We start from the raw sequence: 20,408 nt of genomic DNA, 5'->3' as shown, positions 1-20,408 counted from the left end.
CACAAACCACATTTCACCAACCCAAGAAACACCCACTGCTGTTGTTCAAAACCAGCAAGCTCCGGTTGCTCATACAGGGTGAAATCCTGTACTCATTGAAGCTAATGGGAACTTGGCCATTGACTACAGTGGGCCAGCTTTTCAACCCCATTGATTTTTTTTTTAGAAAAGTATCTTGCCATGCAGATCTTATGCTTCTTATATGAATTCAGACATAATGAATAAACCACCGGATATTCAAATGCACCATGGCTTTTCAGCCTAAGGGTCACAATCTCCAGTGGTGTTATAAACAAGTGCCAGGGGTCAGCACAGTCCTGTTCTTTCCATATTGCTAAATGAGAATGGTTCCCAGCTAAACCTTTGTTAAATGGAAGAGGGTGGGGGTCTTGCAATTAAAAAGATTGAGAGCCACTAAACTACAGCTTTATAAAGACAGACTGATCTTTTCTGAAAATGCTGCAGTATCTATGTTTTTGTTTTCCAGTAACCCAGTGCACTAAAACATTATGATTGAGCTGTACTTTTACCACTGAGATTCCTAACTGCTTGTGCCAGATCTGAGATCAGAGAGAACCTTTGTTGCATGCAGAATCCTGTATGTGCATACTTACTAATCTCAGTGGCCATATGGAAGTGTTCAGGTGTTATAGATTTAACTTTTTAATTACAGTGCAAACAAGCCATGTCTAATAAGAGGATAACTGAAATATTTTAACTCTATAATATTAAGACAGGAGAATATGCTACTGATGAAGAAGATGAAGACATGGGACCTATCCTTCCAGGAGGTGACATGGCCATTGAAGTGTTTGATCTTCCTGAGAATGACGACATGTTTTCCCCAACCGAGCTGGACACCACTAAGCTTGCTCACAAATTCAAAGAGGTAAGATGGACAACTGGGCGTGATTTCTGGGACAGCACTGGTTCTAGTAATCTCATTTTTCAACTATTTGGATATCTCTTTGAATAACAGAATTGATTTCCAACTTATTTGTCTAATCAATAGTTGTAAATGGCTTAAGCAGTCATGCTTGAAATAAGTGAGGCCCACTTATTATTACTTTTCTCAGTTGTTTTTAACATTTGTTGCCAGATATCTGTTGTGTTGACAAAGGCTCCGCAAAGCATGAATCGTTAATAGTGCTCCTTATTAGAACAGTTTGATAAATGTTCAACAAAAATCCTTTTATGTCTCAGCACTTTATTTGCAATTTTTCAGCTTGGAGAAGAAGCTGTGAGTTAGTTCATTGCTGGCAGATCGATTGTCTTTCTAAATAAATGTTTACTTTAAGATTTGACTCTGGAGTTCATTGAGAGACAAATGGGCTAAACTTCAGTGAAAATGAATTTAGTGGACTCTCTTAGTTCCCTTTACCCACATCACAAAACCACTCTTAAGTGTACTGCAGTGCGACACGTCTGGCAGTTGGTTTAAGAAAGGCTCCTTTTTTGGAGAAGCAGGCACGTTGCAGGTTGGGGTTGAGGTTCTTTGATGGTGCTGGGTGGGGAGGAGGCGTGCACGGCGCCTGCTAGTACTAAATCTGGCTTGGGTCAGCGATGTTAGTTGCAGTCAGTGAGTCACTCTCAAAGCATGACAGACATATCGGCTCTAGTGCCACTGTACTTTAGGTTCTGAGCTCTTGGTATGGTTTGTGCCTCATCTTCCACAAAGTGTGATGTCAATGGGGATGTAAGACGTGTGCGGTTGCAATTAGTGCTCCCCACGTGGCTGGAGCAATTGGGCCAAGAACCGTGACAATAAAGTCAATTTTTCTTTTTTAAATAGGGTGAAGATGGAAGGGGTGAGAGCAGCCGGAGCCTCATGGGGGAGGTGAGCGGCAGCACCCTCATGGGGCCAGCGGGGAGATATAAAAGAAACAGTCTCCCCTGCCCTCCCAAAGCCAGTTCTCTTATTTTCTCTAAATACATATGATTGGCACTGGGAGTTAGACATAGAGGGTAACCAGTCACTGTGTCATTCCTCACTCAGCTGGTGTCTTCTTCAGCCTTAAGATGCTTATTGTTCATAAATGTTTCTCTCTGGAAGGAGTTTTTCAGCATATTTTGACATTGGCTCTCCTCATTGTGATGGCTGGTTTTAAGACCCCTTTTTTAAAATCCCAGACTATAGACAATGGTGAGCTACTGTGTTAAATTTTGTCCACGCTGGTGGCCTGATTCTCCACTACCTTGCATCCTGTGTAGTCATTGATACCTGTTTGAAATAAGTACACAGTGCTTATAAAATACTTCCATTCTGATCTGGTAATGTTTACATCCATTTTGCTCTCACTGTATAAAAGGCTATCCAAAGTGCAAAGCAGTGGTGGGCATGCTGTGGGCCTTTAATCGAATTACCCTTAAATCTGTGCTTGAACATAGTTCCCATTAACTCTGTTAAACAGTTAGGCCAGCCAGCGTGGACTGGGCTACACTGTGTTTGAATATGCCCAAACTGGCTTTAAACTATTTATGGAACTGGTTTACTTAACTCAAAGCCCCAGTGTAGATGATATCAAAATCCGGAAGTTGGGAAGCTGCAAATCCAGGTGGCTCTAAGAGAGCTTGAGAAGGAAATGTAACCATATAAATCCTACTTCTATTACAGCTGAATCTACGATTGCTAACCCACATACTTATACGCAGAATATGAACACAGCCTTGTTGTTTGTTCACTGTCTGCGTTTAACAGGATATAGCTAAGTTTTGTTGACCTAGAGTTAGTTCATGTTTTTAATGGCATTTGCCCTGAATTCGTTCAACATTAGATGTGCTACTGGTGCTATTCACACCCACTCTGATGTTTGCTGGGGCTGTATAGTTAAAGAGGAGCTATTCTTTCTTATTTTTATCATGGAGCTATATGACAGTATTGAATAATAGTGGATTGGACATAATCTTCCAACATAACAGTGTGACCTAATAAGTTGAATTGAATTCAACTGTTGCAGATGAAAAATATGCTCAAATAAGTTTGACATGTCTCTTATTTAGGAACCTTATACTCTTGTCACACATTTTTCTTTTAGTAAGGAAATTGGAATACATACATATATTTTCTTGGATTTTTTTAATGTAACCTGTGCATATTTGTAGGCAAAAATAAAACATAGTTACACAGCCAAGCACGCTTTGAACTTTGGATGAACTTGAAAAGAGACTTTTTTAGGTAGTTTCTTTCCTATTGCAAAACAAAAATGTAACACTGGATATGCAGACAGGCTCTCTGTGGTCTTAGACAAACCACTTTAAACCCTTTTTTCTCTTGATAAAATATTGGCATTACTGTTTACATTGTTGTGAGGATAAATTAGTTAATATTTATAAAGCACTTTTGAGGATGAAATACTTTACATAAAATGTCATTGTTAACAATGATCCTGTATAGCACTAGAAAAATTTATGGTGCTATATATAAAAATCTGAAATAATGTTTGTGTTCCAAGAATGTACACGACATTGTATAAAACATAGAAAGAAACATGCATGCCCTGTTCCCCCAAGGAACATGCATATGATATATCTAAGATCCAGATTTGCTTGCCAAACCATTTACCTAGCCCCTTATTTAGTGATAAAACAGAAATATACTAAAATGTCCATTACATCTCTGCCTTCAGTCAAAGAGAAACATATATTTGCTATCTGTATTGCAAAACATAATTCCTTTTGTCCAAACAAAAACATTCCAAATGTCCAGTCTACACATTGGAATGTTTGTGAGAAGTCTCTGCTTCTGTTTCTACCTCAGTGGGATCTGTTGTACCATGTGCTGATTCAATGATCTGACTGAGTGATCAGTATTCATTTTTTACTTAATAAGAGAAAGCATAAAAATAACAGATAAAACCATCTGTATCTGAGCAGATTGTAATTTATGCAACAGTTTTGGGTTTGTTTGTTTGATATAAGTCTCTTTAATAATAGTCTAAATATAGGTCACTTGCTTGTGAGCTTTTGTAGGAGGGATGGAGAGGGACTGCAAGCAGATGGCCCACGGCATCAAATCATGGACTTCCGTTGCATCATTACCTCTGGAAAGGACATAGTCTAATACAACCATCCTCCCCTTCATCTCATCTTACCCCAAAGCAGTGAGATAGCTGATCTAAGTAAAGGTTTGGTGTTTGTACAAACACCATATTTTTGAGGTGGCTCTCCTCTAATTTTTCCTGTTCTTCCTCCACCGGTAGGAGAAATTGTTTTTCTAGCCACTCACAATCACCAGCCTGATCCAGGTCTTGCAGTGCAGGGACCCAGGTGTGAAGGAGTTCAGAAGTCTGACACATTATGGATTCATCTTGTAGATACTAAACATAGCCTCTCCCTTACAAATCCTCCACTCCTATCTGGCCAGAGAAGGAAGAGTCCAAAAATTCCTCCTTTCCTGATATAGTTCCAACATCTAGTGATCGAAGGGTGGAAGGCCCACTTAAGCTCTTTGGAGGTACTGTGGCAGTGAGGATCACTGGTTAAGCACCATGTGAGGACTGGTGCCAGTGTGAAGGAGCAGCTGTGACTGCTGGTCCAGCCATTGGAAGCTGCACGACGGTTGTGCACCCCACTCTAGAGTTAACAGATAGAGTTTGTCTCCTTAGCCCATCTCCCCACATCCCACTCATATAATGTTCTATTACTTGGGTTTTACGCAGGTGAAGTGAATTAAGTGAACCACTAGCCTAAGCTATATGCTCCTATTTGAGCTAGGAAAGCACTTGTTTCTGTTTTATCTGACTCCTTCCCAATCTTTGTAATTTTATGAAAGAAAAGATATGGAAAAAATATTTGTACGCACAAAAGCTTTCTCTTTGCCACCTGTACTCATCCTCTCTTTCTCAGGATATTGTCTTCCCCAGTGCCGCAAAGCCATAGATTGGAAATGGAATTTGCAAGAACATTAAAGAGCTGTACTATTGGCAAGAGCTCAGCTTCCTCCCTCTCCATCCTAGGCCCAATCCTGCAGTCCTCTATGCAAGAAACTTCCATTGATTGCAGAACTGGGGCCAGTGTGCCTGCAGAGAAATTCTGATCTCTCTGCTAATCTTACCTAGTCAGGAATGGGAGGTGACAGCATATAATTTACAGTCATGTGTATTGGCTTTTTGTAACTCAATTGGGTAAGCATTTAGCCCTCAGGAGAACTTCCCTTAGATATTTTTTCTTCCTTTTTAATCATAAAATAAAGGTGAGTCATCTAATTGTGTGGAAAAGTTTTGAGTCACCAAATAATGGGAAACTCTTTTTAAATTATAGATCCAAATCCTCAGCTGGTGTAAATCTGCATAGCTGGTATTGATTTATACCGTCCAAGGATCTGGCCCATGAACTTTCCTCTCCTAGCCTTAAAAAAGGAGGAATTCTTGTTGGAGGAAGTATCTATAGTAATATTCAAAAACACTACATTGTGTGTCAGTTAAGGTTGATCTATAAATATACTTAGCACAAAATAAGGAAATGAAAAATAAGGCACCTAACTGTACATCAGGAGACACAGACACCTGACCATTATCACAACCTCCATATATACCACAACTTCATCTTTGCCCCAGTAGAGAAGTCTGCCTTCCAGCATCTGCTTCACCAAGCTCACCACCACCATCACCACCACATACAGACCATATTTGCTTTCTACTATTCTTTCTGCTCAGTTTTGGACAGTCACACCAACACTATTGTCACTTGTCCCTAGTAATGTGCCAAAGCTAGAGCCTAATGCGGGGGATGGGAGTGGGGATTTATAGTCTGGCAGCATTTGTAGAGTTACATCTGTAACAAAGCAGCAGCTAAGGACTGGTCTATACTTAGCCGCTAGTTCGGCGGCTGGAAATCGAACTTCCTGGTTCGATTTATCACGTCTGGTCTGGACGCGATAAATCGAACCAGGAAGTGCTCGCCGTCGACTGCGGTACTCCAGCTCAACGAGAGGAGTACCGCGGAGTCGACGGGGGAGCCTGCCTGCTGCGTGTGGACCGCGTCTGAACCGCGGTAAGTTCGAAGTAAGGTATGTCGACTTCAGCTACGTTATTCACGTAGCTGAAGTTGCGTACCTTACTTCGACTTGGGGGGTTAGTGTAGACCAGGCCTAAGTATCTTCATGCCAGTGCCTTGTTGTGAAAGTGGAGCCCCTAAGCCAGCTGGGCACTTTCACGAAGATGCTGGTATTGATCTTCGTAGCTGTTGCTTTTGCCACAGATCCTAAGTTTGAAATGTATTCAGGCAGCTCAAGAGCTCTGGCCCTGAACTGATTGACCTGTTTTATAGACATCCTGGTCTCCAAGAGAGCAGTCATTCCTTTTGCCAGAGTTAATCTTCTCCAGCATAGCACAAATGGCCTGGGGCTAGGAAAACCCAGTGCCCACACTCTGTATTAGTCCCCATTTTCAGCTGCAGGGAGCATTACTGCATGTGACAGAAAGGCAGTGTTGTGCAACTCTCCTGAACTGGTCCAAAAGGCTCCTGCTTACCCTGTTAGAAAATGGAAGCGGCTAATGTAAATCATGTTGTCCAATGGCTAAGCATGGTGTCAATAGTGGTGAATAACATACGGTTTCAGTTGTGTTAAGTAACATAATTTTTTGTTAATAAAATGATTACATAATGTCAGAAATCCTTCCTCTTATGCCCAAATTTCATTCTTCCCCCACGGAAATGTTAGGGTACACTTACCCCATAGGCTAGTATGTATGTGCGTATGGATGACAGGTATGTACGCATTTGTGGTGTACTTGTTAGATTTGTGGGCAAAAATCCCCTTTTTCCACCCTTTATTGTTATTGGTTCAGGTAAAGGTCTCTAGACATCTGCGTGGGTGTTTTGTCTAATTTTACTTTTCTGGGTAAGGGTCTCAAAATGTGTTAACTTCATATTAGCTTAACATACAGGGTTTTTGGCCTGTAGGTCTCTTGCATTACAGCCAAACTTATTTTTAATATAAAATCTATAAGCCTAATACATTAAATACTCAAATTTATAAGAAAGATATATTTATACAGACCAGCAGATTAATCCTTAGGGCTACAGGATCAGTATAGTATAGGGTAAAAGCACACAAAAGGCCAGATTTCATGGGGGGAGACCATATTTCACTGTCCGTGATGCATTTTTCATGGCCGTGAATTTGGAAGGACCCTAATAATAAAGGTTAAGATACCTTAGGGTAAAGTTGCATTCAGGTAAATATAAGCATTCTTTTGAAAAGGTAAATATATATATTAAAATAAATAATCCCTCTCCCCGGGACTTCCACAGTCACAGATGGTTCAGTGAAACTACAGTGTGCATAAACTATAGACTGAGCGCTTGGCTTCATTGCACTGTTTTCTTGAACTATAACTCAAGTTTTGACATTAACCTGACTCCAGTCCACACATAGAAATCTCTAGTTTGAGTTAAGTGGCATTTTAAACTAAAGCTAGATGGTCCATCAGGTATAGGTTGATGCTCAAGTGCTGCTGATGCTCAAGGTAGTAATGCAGTGGGAACTCAGCTACAGTTTATAGCTCAGATTAGCACTGCTCATTGGATGCTAATCCAATCGCTTTGTGTAGCTCGAGTGTAGTATTGCAGTGTGGCTGCCCTCTACTCAGGGCCGGCTCCAGGGTTTTGGCCGCCCCAAGCAGCCAAAAAAAAAAGCCGCGATCGCAATCAGCGGCGGCACTTCGGCGGGAGGTTCTTCGCTCCGAGCGGGAGTGAGGGACCGTCCGCCGAATTGCCGCTGAATAGCTGGACCTGCCACCCCTCTCCGGAGTGGCCGCCCCAAGCACCTGCTTGCCAAGCTGGTGCCTGGAGCCGGCCCTGCCTCTACTCAAATTAGTCTAGCTCAAGTAGAGTAACTCAAGCTAACTGTTGCAATGCAGACAAGACTTATGAGAAAATTGCTACTTTTTCCTCTCCCCTTGCATGCAGTACCTGTATGTATGGAATCCTCCCTGCAAGCTTCTCAATCATTTGGAGCTATTAAATCATCTGTTTCTGTATTTGCTTTCTGTGACATGCCTGCTTAATCCAATCAATGGGACTTTCTACAAACTCCAGCGTGCACTGGGACATTTTCACATTCAAATCAGAGGAGAGCAAAACCAAGCAAGATAAAAGCTATCTTCATCTCTTTCTTTTTTTTTTTTTTAAGTGCAAGATGTTTCTTTTTGCCAGACAGATTGGGTGTCCTAATCTGAAATTATGAGTGGTTAGGCAGAAGCCTATCTTTAATTAGGTTTCACAGACTGAGTCATTTTGCAAGCTAGACATTTTAATTTACAATGTACTGCACTGCAGCACTTCTCTAGGCCTTCTGCTGTGTAATAAGGTATTCAACTGGCAGCACAAGCTTTAAAAATATTGGAGCACTTAGTCTCTTAGTTCACTTGTTTATTTTGTGCTTTTAATTTTAGTTGCAAATCAAACATGCAGTTACAGAGGCTGAGATTCAAAAGCTGAAGACAAAGGTAAGGATCAATACATAGTTAATTCGTGCTGATTTTTTTTCCCTTTTATCTGATGGAAGACACACATCTTTATGTAAACCAAAGTTCTTACTAAGAAAGACTAATTAAAATGAAACTCAGATTAAGATTGTTTGGGTGTAAGTCTTCCAGTAGACGTTTCAGTAAAACCTAAAGCATAGCTATTGAGAAATTGCTAAAATATCTAGTTTTCATTAAATGTGCATTTTAAAGGATAACATAATGACTAAAAGACAGATTTTTATCTTTATATTGTACTAATTCATTTTCTTTAACATTTCTGTAAATTATATTTATATTCAATAATTGTAGCCTTCTTAATAGTTTTCTGATCAGTAGAGATCTGAAGACTAACTATTTTATTCTCCCCCTATGACTTTTGGCATTTTCCTTTCCTTTAACTATTAATTTCTTTAGATACAATATTTGCTTTTTGCATACAAGAGAAACTACTGCATACAGTTTAAAACATGTTATAAAAGGCAAAAGCTGGTTGATTTCATGGAGGAAATTATCTCACAATTGGCTCTTAGAAATTAGATTTAATTTATTAATATACAGAAAATGTATTTTCTTATATTTGGTCTTTTAATACCAATTTAACCTTTACGAGGAGTTCAGTTTTTGATAACAATTCAGTTGCTGAGTAATAGGTTTTATAACAGCATTTTATGTAGATTACAGAAGAAAATAAAAGGAAGATAAAAGAGCAATTTTTAAAATTGAAAAAGGATTCACACCCATCATATAATTTGCTTAGTGTTTATCAAATAGATCAGCTAAGATTACTGTTAAAAGGCAATTGTAATTTTATTTTATTTTATGTGAACTCTCATTGTTCTTTTTCATTTTAGAAAGCCAGAAATGTCTTCCCCTCCTTCCAGTTTAGACTCTGATCCAGCAATTGCACCCACATGGGTACATCTTTGTGCCCATGCACAGCCCCATTGACTTTTCCCTGTAATGCATCCTGGATGTAGGCATTCATCTCTGCAAATCCTGTTGCAGGATTGGAGCCATTGTCCTTTTCTTTGCCACACATTTTCCCCTGACCTTTATAGTAGAACCATGGCTACTTTTGGTTAAACTGCCAGTAAAACAAGTATCAGAGTGGTAGCCGTGTTAGTCTGTATCCACAAAAACAACGAGGAGTCTGGTAGCACCTTAAAGACTAACAGATTTATTTGGACATAAGCTTTCGTGGGTAAAAAACCCTCCATGCATCTGAAGAAGTGGGTTTTTTACCCACGAAAGCCTATGCCCAAATAAATCTGTTAGTCTTTAAAGTGCCACTGGACTCCTCGTTTTTTTGCCAGTAAAATAATATGTCCAGTCTACAAGTTACTCTGTTTGTGTGTGCATCGTTTATGATATCAGCACAGCTTTGTCAGTACAAGTTAACTGCTGTTGATAAGTAAATAGTCAGTGCATAAAACATTATTTGCTTTTTGTAAATTGTATGGACTTTAATCTGCAAGGTGCTGAGAAATCTGGCCCTGATCTAGCCAAGCACTTACGCCTGCAGTTAGTTTTAATAATGATAAATAATATCTAGATTTTACCTACCACTTTTCTTCCATAGATACAAAATTACATGGAAAAAGGATTAACTACTCTGAATTTATTGGGTAAAATCCTGACTGTTGGACCAATAGAGAGACTCCCATTCACTTCAATGGGTCTAAGATTTCACTCAGTGGGACCACCAATGTGCTTAGCCTTAAAGTTAATCAGATGCTTAAGTGCTTGGCTGGATCATGGAGAGAGTGGTCAGCCCCTTGCGAGACAGAGCCCTATAAATATAATGGACATTTTTCTATCAATATCATCTCTTTGATAATTTATAAAATAAATCAAGTTTAAGATTTATAAACTAGAACCAGATGTTTACTATTCTTATAACAGCTTTAAAAATTAGTTGAAATGTTGGGTTTAAAACTTGTCTGTTTAATTAAAAAAAGCTTCCAAATTAAAATTTGATATTAGCTCTACTAATACTTCTCTCAGTGTATTAAGATACAAATCTCCCTTTTTAACTTTCTAAATTACACTGATTATGACTAAGAAATTATCATTGTGTGAAAACTGGTGCAATAAATTTCAAGTTCAAAAGAGTTTCTAATTTAAAAAAGAAGGCAGTTAGCTAGATAAGACACAATTACCTTTTCCTCCATTGTTTTCTAAATAGCTTTGTGGTAAAATCAAATATAGAAGTTACAATTTGTAATTCTAATAATAAAAAATCTTGAGTTTCTTAGGCCATAGTGCTTTCTAACATACCTGGTTCAGACACATGAGGTAAAATACACTCCCAGTGCTCCACTATGTCCCAGGCACACCACCAGAATGCACCAACATTAGAAAGCTGGAATTTTAAAAATGCTACCACATTCCACAGGAGCATAGAAGCTGCAATGGATGCCAGAAGCAAAAGACTCGAATTAATTTAAGTGTATTCATTCTTCCGTGTCAAACGTATTAGAACGTTCTCATTGTACAGGAATGCTCTTTGCATTAGTAATGCACAACCTTTATAATCATTAATACACTGCTATTCATGCCTCTCAGTATTTCAAAGCATCTTGAATTACTGATTTTTAATGCAGCTTTTTACTCTCAAGCCTCTGTGTTTGCTGTGTCCAGCTACAGGCTGCAGAGAATGAGAAAGTGAGATGGGAACGGGAGAAGTCCCAGCTCCAACAGAACATTGAGGAGAATAAGGAAAGGATGATGAAACTAGAGAGCTACTGGATTGAGGCCCAAACCCTGTGTCACACTGTGAATGAACACCTCAAAGAGACTCAAAGCCAGTATCAGGCTTTGGAGAAGAAATATAACAAAGCAAAGAAATTGATCAAGGACTTTCAGCAAAAGTAAGCGGCTGCTACAGGCCAAAGATTGAATTAGTGGCCAGATAGGGAATGTTTATGTCATATAACTGCATCTCTTTTGAAATATGAAACCCAGTGTTAAAGGCCTGTAAGGTAAACAACATTTTTCACTTTGCTGCCTTCAAAACGATTGGGTTTTTTATTACTGAAAAATGTCAGCATTGTGCATATATTTTAAATGACTAACAATGAATTAATTTGCAGTATTCATCTTTGGAGTGTTAGAGAGTCATATTTGCAGCAGTTTGTTATGATGATGTTGCATCAGTTTGACTTATTGTTTTGTATTGACGCAACATGAAGAAGCAAATCATGTTGAGACACTCTCACACTGTGTTTTTCTTCTTCCTGGCTCTTGAGAATGTTTGAATTGAGCTGAACTAACTAGAGCAGGGAGGGGCAAACTAAGGCCCAGGGGCCGCATCCGGCCCTTCAGACGTTTTAATCTGGCCCTCGAGCTCCAGCCAGGGAGCGGGGTCCAGGGCTTGCCCTGCTCCATGTGTGCCGTGGCTCCTCACGGCTCCCGGAAGCAGCAACATGTCCCCCCTCTGGCTCCTACGTGTCAACATGTCTCCCCTCTGGCTCTGCACGCTGCCCCTGCCCCAAGCGCCACCCCTGCTGCTCCCATTGGCCAGGAACCACGGCCGATGGGAGCTGCAGGGACAGCACCTGCGGATGGGGCAGCGTGCAGAGCCGCCTGGCTGCCCCTACGCGTAGGAGCCAGAGGGGGGACATGCCGCTGCTTCTGGGAGCTACTTGAGGTAAGCGCCACCCGGAGCCTGCACCCCTGACTCCCTCCAGTGCCCCAACCCCCTGTCCCAGCCCTGATCCCCCTCCCGCCCTCTGAACCCCTGGGTCTCCCCCTCCCGCCCCCCAAACCCCCCCCCCCCCCCCGGCCCCCCCCCCCCCCCCCCCCCGCAACCCAAACCCCAAATCCCAGCCCGGAGCCCCCTCCCACACCCTGTTCTCCTCATTTCTGGCCCCACCCTAGAGTCCGCACCCCAAGCCGGAGGCCTAACCCCCTCCCACACCCTAACCCCCAATTTTATGAGCATTCATGGCCTGCCATACAATTTCCATACCCAGATGTGGCCCTTGGGCCAAAAAGTTTGCCCACCCCTGAACTAGTGCATACCTAAGCAGTTTCCCCTGACCCCCCCCCTCCCCCATTCCTGACATCTGAGCAATAATTTCTTACATTTATACAACACTTTTCATTCTCCAAAGAATTTTACAAAATTTACACTAAGATTGCTTCATCTGCTACTGAAATCAGCCATTTTTATAATGAAACTCAGCTGTTTTAACAGTACAGTGTATAGCAACAATAGACAGCTCCTAGCAGAGGAATTGAATACCCTATCCCACTGAAACTGCAAGGAGGATTTTAGGTAGACAAAATGTCATTAGCCACAGTGGAATTTTGCCAGCCTACCAGAACTAACTGGCATCTCTTGTGAATGGTCTCGTTGGATCATTAATCGCCTCAGCTTTTCAAGACAATAGAAGTAGGGCCAAACCATCAGCTGGTGTGAACTTGCTTCAGTTGTACTACCCAGAGTTACAGCAGTGGAGGATCTGGCCTATAATTTTTGACTGTCTCAAAACCCTAAATTACCTCACAGATTTACTTATAATTTTTGGATTATTAGTTTTGTACCTTATGAGTTAGAGATGTAAATTAAGTGATGATACACAGTCATTTTCATTTCTAACAGAGCGATTCCATCCTGACTGTAACTGCAAAATTCAACATAATTTGAACTAATGATGCTTTATAAGTACAAATTATGAAAAGGTTAATTTAGTTTGACAGTTTCAACACAGTTGTTGTTGACAGTCTGAATAAGTGGGATTTTTACCTTAATTAGTTTTCCACAATATGATTACAGTTTGTTCATTTGGGTTGGTAATAACTGCTCAGTTGTTTTCTCCTACTTGCAGCTGCATGTTTACCATTATCGGATTAGTACCAAATCTCCTGTTAACTAAGGATTATCTTTTGAACAAACGGGTATATTAAGGTGTATTGTGCCAGTACATTTGTTAATTTCGTGTTTGAATCTGTAATTGCTTTGATACCAGCAAATGTTTTTTTTTTCCCCTTAAGAGAACTTGACTTCATCAAACGCCAGGAAGCTGAGCGAAAAAAAATAGAAGAACTGGAGAAAGCGCACCTTGCAGAAGTTCAAGGCTTACAAGCTCGTGTGAGTAATGTTCACTCAGGTGTCTGAAGAATAAGGCAATGCTGTCTGGTAGTCTGGAAAAAAAAAGCGTAGTTATTCATTTTGGCTAATAATTGGATGTATTTCTCTTAGATTAGAGACTTGGAAGCTGAAGTTTTCAGGCTGTTGAAGCAAAATGGGAGCCAGGTTAACAATAACAACAACATTTTTGAAAGGCAAACATCATTTGGAGAAGTTTCCAGAGGAGATCCAGTGGAGAGCCTAGATGTAGAGCAAGTGTCTTGCCTGGATGGCTTAAGTCAAGGTTTGTTTGAATCAACCCTAAACTCCTGTTAATCCCGTTTGCTGTGTATGAATATCACAGTTGTGACTTAAAAATTTACAGTAAAGAATAAATGAATATCATAATAATCCTGTCATTTTCACCAGAATGCAGTATCTGATAGCAAACACTTTATGTAATAGTGCAGCACTACAGAACAGGTGTAGAATGTATATTCATCAGTAAGTGTAAGTGACGGAGGACTGTTAATCAAGCAGAGGTCATTATTTATTCATTAAACCATCAGTGAATTTTCAGTGGGATTGCCTACAATATTTAAGTTTCATTCCGTGTTTGTGTTGTGTCAGTAAAGTAGGGGAAGATTGTATTTTTTCCTGTGTCCTATGTCTGTCTTTAATTACCCAATCTACTAAAGATCAAACAGGAACAAAATTGCCAACATGAGAAAAATATAATAAAATGTCCAATTATAAATTGATCTTTTGTATGTACATGAATAAACAAATGAGCTGTGTGTATATACAGTGTATGTATGCAGGTACTAAATATACTATATACTGATAGGCATGTAGATAAGTGTATATATACTCACCTGTGTGTGTGTGTGTGTGTGTACACAAATGGAAGATAGTACACAGGCATCTGAATTGTAAAGTTTCATTGACATATCAGGACATCATCTTAACCATGAAAGTGAAGTTCAAATGGTTTGTGATGTCATCAGACCCCTAAAATGTGTTTATATGACCTTAATAACTGATTTCCTGTTTTGTGTTTTATATATTCAAAGAACATCATAAGATTTTAATAAGAAAAATGTTTTTATTAAAGTCATACACAAAATGCAAGCTTTGCCCTTCTCCAGGTTGTTTCTCTAGTGAACAAAATATTTGTTGTAATTTACAGTTATTTTAAGATAGTTACGGACAGCTTATTCCTGGGGTGCTGGGTAGGTGGCATTGGAGGTAACTTAGGGTATGTCTACACTACAGGATTAATCCGAATTTAGATAATTCGAATTTGGGAAACAGGTTGTATAAATTCGATTGTGCGCGGCCACACTAAGCACATTAATTCGGTTTTTAACCACATTAATTCGGTGGTGTGCGGCCACACTAACCCTAATTCGAATTAACAAAATCGATTTAGGCGCTACTCCGCTCGTCGAGGTGGAGTCCAGAAATCGATTTTAAGTGCCCTTTAATTCGAATTAACTGGCTCTGTAGTGTGGACGGGTGAAGGGTTAATTCGGATTAATGCAGCTAAATCCGAATTAAAGTCGTAGTGTAGACCAGGCCTTAGTCCACCATCATACAGTTTCATGTTGATCATTTCCATATTGATTAATATGTCATAGTCCAATGCTGTTCTTCACACTTAAAAAAAATCTTATTTCATGGCTGTAATGTGACAGCTTCCCTGCAATTTATCAGGTTTCTCCTCTATAACCCAACAAGATTAAGACACGAGTGTCTGGAAAGTATAACGTTACTTATCCCAATTTCCCAATAAATAAGGAATAATCAAATGCACATAGAATAGGAGGAGACCAGCTAGGCACTAGTGCCACAGAGAAGGATGGCATGAGAATTATAATAGATGATAAATTGTATGAGTAAACAATACAGATTAGTATCAGAAAGCCCAATACTGTGTCACACTCTTGTATTACCGAGAGTCTCCAGAATGAAACCAGTGAGGTAATTGCTCCTTTCTACTGAATATTGACTAGGCCTTATTTGGGACTTCAGTGCCCATTGAAGTCAGTTTGAATTCTCCATTGATGTTTGAGCAGCACTTTATTTTTTATAAAGTAGACAAAAGTGAAGGCAGTTCAGAAATGATAGAAAATCTTGCAGCTAACACCTCTGAGGAAATATAGAAACATGGGACATATTCAGTCTGGAGGTGATGGAGACTCAATAACTCTCTATAAACTCATAGAACTGTTGTAAGAATACAAGGAATAATAATTCTTTTCAATGAACAAGGGACAGAGCAAGAAATTAATGGGACTTAACCAGCATTAAGGGAAATGTGTGTTAATTTTAAGTATATAAAATACTTTAACCATAAGCATAGTTAAGTGGTCGAGAAAGCTGTCAGGGAAGGTTGACGAGGCCTCTTTGCTAATGATGCTATCATGCAGACTTTAAGAAGTTAAATCTATCCTGCAATGACAGATAGGAAGGTGAGAAGGGCTAAAGACTCACTAAAGGTCATTTCCCACCCAAACAAAAATGATCCTATGAAAACCCTTAGTCTTGGCTTCCCAAGACCATAAAGTAGCCAACAGTTGCAGTGCATTCTGGACCAGTTCCTGCAAGGTTCTGAGTGCCCTCAACTTTTATTGATGCCCACAGGATCCTTGCAGGAGGTGCTCAGCTTTTTGCAGGATTGAGCCATGTGTGAATGAAATGCAAGTTCCTTATCAAATAGTCATTTAAGAGCCACTGAGGGTTAATTATACAGATAAATCTTGATTTTACGAAAGTCACAGGAGCACCCGAAACCTTTGTGCAATGAAGGGCACTGCTGCTATATGAATATTAAATAATATTAAAGTCTAGTTAAAACAAAAATCTCTCTGGCATAGAAGAATGCATTAGGTTACCTGATGTGTTGATTTTTGGCAGACTTACGAACATTTTATTGATATTTTAACAATTGTTTCATGTGTGAACACAAACTAAATATTTCTCTGCAAGCAAATCAATCTGAATTATTGTGTTTAATATAAGAAAAACAAGATTGTCCTGCTAAAACTGTTCTGCCACATTGCAGAATTCGTTCCCATAAATCAGAGTTTGTGCATGTTTCTTTCTAGTAAGCATTTATAACACTGAAATCTCTGAAATTTACAAAAGCACTTATCATTACAAGAACTTTTATTATCAGGGGGTAGCCGTGTTAGTCTGTGTCCCCAAAAACAACCAGGAGTCCGGTGGCACTTTAAAGACTAACAGATTTATTTGGGCATAAGCTTTTGTGCATTTGAAGAAGTGAGCTTTTTACCCACGAAAGCTTATGTCCAAATAAATCTGTTAGTCTTTAAAGTGCCACCGGAATCCTTGTTGTTTTTTAAGAACTTTTATGTCTCCCAGGCCTGGTCTACACTAACACCCCAATTCGATCTATGGTACGCAACTTCAGCTACGTGAATAACGTAGCTGAAGTCGACATACCTTACTTCGAACTTACCGCGGTTCAGACGCGGTCCACACGCGGCAGGCAGGCTCCCCGTCGACTCCGCGGTACTCCTCTCGCCGAGCTGGAGTACCGCAGTCGACGGCGAGCACTTCCGTGATCGATTTATCCCGTCCAGACCAGACGCGATAAATCGAACCCGGAAGTTCGATTTCCAGCCGTCGAACTAACGGGTAAGTATAGACCAGCCCCCAGACAGCCCATTATATGTTGCATCAGATAGTTAAAGTCATATTTTTAGTGCAACTCTTGACAAAAATGGCTAAAAAGTGGTTTGGGTCAGAAAACTGGCTGTGTAAAAAAGGTCCTCTTCTGAAAAGTATTCAGCATACTTGATCTCTGTGTGTCTGCATCACAACTGCATATGTTGCTGACAAAAAATGAATCTCTACAACTGTCATTACTACAGAGCCAATACAGCCATAGATGTAGAGCTGAAATCTGTTATAAAGCACCTGCCATCATTGTAACTAAGTACCAGTCACTAAGGCTAAAATTTTCCAACTTGGTTGTTGAGGTTGGACCAAATTGTGTTGGTAAAAGAGACAAACTTTTGAGCTACCCAGAGCTCTTTGTCAGGTACTGGAAAGGTACATGGCTACAGCACTGCAAACAACTGGTTACAGAAAGTTAGACATCTGATTCCATATTTAGGCACACAATTAATTGGCCTGCTTTTCAGAAGTGCTGAACACTCACATATCTATGGGCTTAATAATTATGTAGGTAAGAATAGGAGCTATGACTGCTCAGTAGAGCTAAGCAGAAATCCGATTTTCCCTTTCATGGGAAATGCCACACTTGCATTTTGAGGAGGGGGAGGGGAATTTGGAACAAAACCGAAAACAAAGAATTTTAAATTTCCTGCAAAACAAACTTAATTTTTTTGTTTTCTTTTGGACTGATCGCAATGTTTTGTTCCAACTACAGCATTAAAAAATTAGCTTTTTATAATATAAAATTAAAGGAATTTCTAAACAAAAAAATCATTTTGAAACAACAAAATTGACATATTCTATTCTGAAAATGCTGAAATGGAACTTTTCAACATTATTTTGAAATGCTTTGGGTTTTTTTTTTTAAATGACATTTCATTGAAATTGACATATCTGCAAAATTATTCATATTAAGCAAAAAAGCATTTTAGTCGAAGAACATTCCAGGAGAAAATTCACGCTCAGATGTAGTGCTCACCACTTCTGAATAGTTAGACAACTTATTGGGTAGATAGATGGGGATTTAGGTGCCCAGATTTGAACATTATAGTCTAAGTACAATCTTTATTGCAAAACAGTTAAATTTTGACTGCAGAATATTATTTGTGCTAATGCAAAAAAGCAGAAAGAACCCACCGTGATTTTCAGATTCCAGGCTGAGTTTGCAGTTTTGACAATAAAAAACAAAAAATCAATTGTAAATTAAATAAATATAGAAAAAGTGTTTGTGGGCTTCCGTATTTCTTTTCACTCAATGAATTCCATATCCGTGTCTCTCTTCTGACTATACTCATGTTTTAAGGGTAACTTTATGTTCTGAGGGAGGATCTACTTTTAATAATGCCATTTATGTGTAAGCTTTTTAAGAAAACCACATCTCTTGTGTCTAGTTTCATTAACTAATCACCCTATGCATATTCACAGAAGGAGCTGTTAAGGGTGGAGAACCCGATGATGTCTTTGGTGAGTGCTTCTCCAGAGCAGCATTCTGTGATGTGCAGTGTATTGTGCAGTCTTTGTGACAGTCACGTGGTGAGGTCCACTCTGTGTTTTTAGTGCTTAGAACTGTAATTCCATGAGTGTGACAAATACAGATTAATCGCCAGAATTGTAATCCTGTACTTCTTAATATGTGGCTAGATCCTGAGATACTTGCTCAGTTTATACTGAGTTCTTAAGCAAAAGCTCCAGAGGCTTGTCTTCACTAGAAAATCAGGTTGTGTAAGAACACAACCTTAAGGTAGCATATTAATTCACATGATGTTAAATGTGATTTTTTTAAATCAGTTTAGGCAGTGACATATTTAGTATCTATGATAAACTCTTCCTGAGCTGTAGGTTATAAATAAATTAATGGAGATATCCTATGTCCTAGAACTGGAAGGGACATTGAAAGGTCATCAAGTCCAGCCCCCTGCCTTCACTAGCAGGATCAAGTACTGATTTTGCCCCAGATCCCTAAGTGGCCCCCTCAAGGATTGAACTCACAACCCTGGGTTTAGCAGGCCAATGCTCAAACCACTGAGCTATCCCTCCAGGTCATGATCTAACGCAACCTAATTTTGACAAAACCCTCAATTATGTTAGTGGAAATTTTGCCTGAGTAAGAAAGAGAAAACATGAATAAAGATCTCAAGATTTGCCCTCTATTTTGCCTTCGGATGTGTGTAATAGTCACTGGAGTTTGAAGAGTATGCATCTGTCAAAGAAGGATTTGTCCTTAAATTCCCGAAAAATTACAAACAGAGTCTGATATCTTACTTTCTGTTTTGATGGTCAGTGAAGTGTATACTGAACAAGAGAACTGAACTATTTATAAATGAACTGGCAGGATACAAATGTGAACAGTTCAGTGTGTCTAAACTAGCTATGCTGATTTGGTTTTCACTTTTCCCTCATCACCACATGTGTGCTGTCCTAAACTGTTTGGTTTGCAGTTCTCTCTGGGTACCTGTTGCATAGCTTTTCTAGTTCTTGTCTGTATGAGTGCTCCACTTTAGATTTGCACGTGTCCGTGCATTTTGTGGCCCTCAACATCCAGTGTGCCCACTCTCATGTAGCTATGCATCTTGCTCCACGGGCGTTTTCTATGGTTTGTCATTGTAACACTCACTGTTTGTAATGAGTACTTCTCTCCAGCCTTTCAACTGCTCTGAGAGTCTTCACAAAGGTTTCTTAGTCGTTGTGGCTCATCTTCTACAAGTGTGAATAGTCATTTCCCCTACCTGGACAACTGGATCCTCAAGGGTCATTCCTTCCACACAGTTCGCTAGCAGCCAACAAGGCCCTAGCTCTCTTCCACTTTCTGGGTCTTTGGCTCAGTGCAGAAAAATCTGGACACCTGTCCAGGGCATCGACTTCATTGGAGCGACCCTGAAGTCCACAACTTAGAGGGCATACCTACCCACAGACAGGTTTCCCATGATGTCCAACTTCATCTCTACACAACAGCAGAGCCCTCAAATCAGGACAATGTCTTTCTTCAACTTTTAGGACACATGCCGGTCTACGTTTTTGATGCCTCCAAAGCTGGCTCAGAACTGTTTATATTCCCACCAAGCACGGTTTGTCCATGCAAGTATCCATCCCTCAGAGAGTCCTCGACTCTCTGAGTTGGTGGAAGGACCCCCACAAGGTTTGTTTGGGAGCTCCATTCT

General features: G+C 39.8%; 1 protein-coding gene across 2 annotated transcripts in view; it reads left to right on the top strand.

Moving 5' to 3' along the window:
- Window positions 1–20,408, top strand: part of PPP1R9A (protein phosphatase 1 regulatory subunit 9A) — a 220,467-nt gene that overhangs the window by 158,371 nt on the left and 41,688 nt on the right. For both annotated transcript variants that reach the window (XM_024212878.3, XM_029910971.1), the window contains exons 6-10: window positions 734–889; window positions 8,397–8,450; window positions 11,112–11,341; window positions 13,470–13,566; window positions 13,678–13,849. In XM_024212878.3, coding sequence (XP_024068646.1) covers window positions 734–889; window positions 8,397–8,450; window positions 11,112–11,341; window positions 13,470–13,566; window positions 13,678–13,849 — 709 coding nt within the window. The remainder of the gene's footprint in view (window positions 1–733; window positions 890–8,396; window positions 8,451–11,111; window positions 11,342–13,469; window positions 13,567–13,677; window positions 13,850–20,408) is intronic.

The sequence above is a fragment of the Terrapene carolina genome, unplaced genomic scaffold, assembly GCF_002925995.2.
Source record: "Terrapene carolina triunguis isolate 2854851 unplaced genomic scaffold, T_m_triunguis-2.0 Scaffold84, whole genome shotgun sequence".
Classification (NCBI taxonomy): Eukaryota; Metazoa; Chordata; order Testudines; family Emydidae; genus Terrapene; species Terrapene triunguis.
Note: the sequence above shows the minus strand (reverse complement) of the source record. Positions and strands in the feature narration are given on the sequence as shown.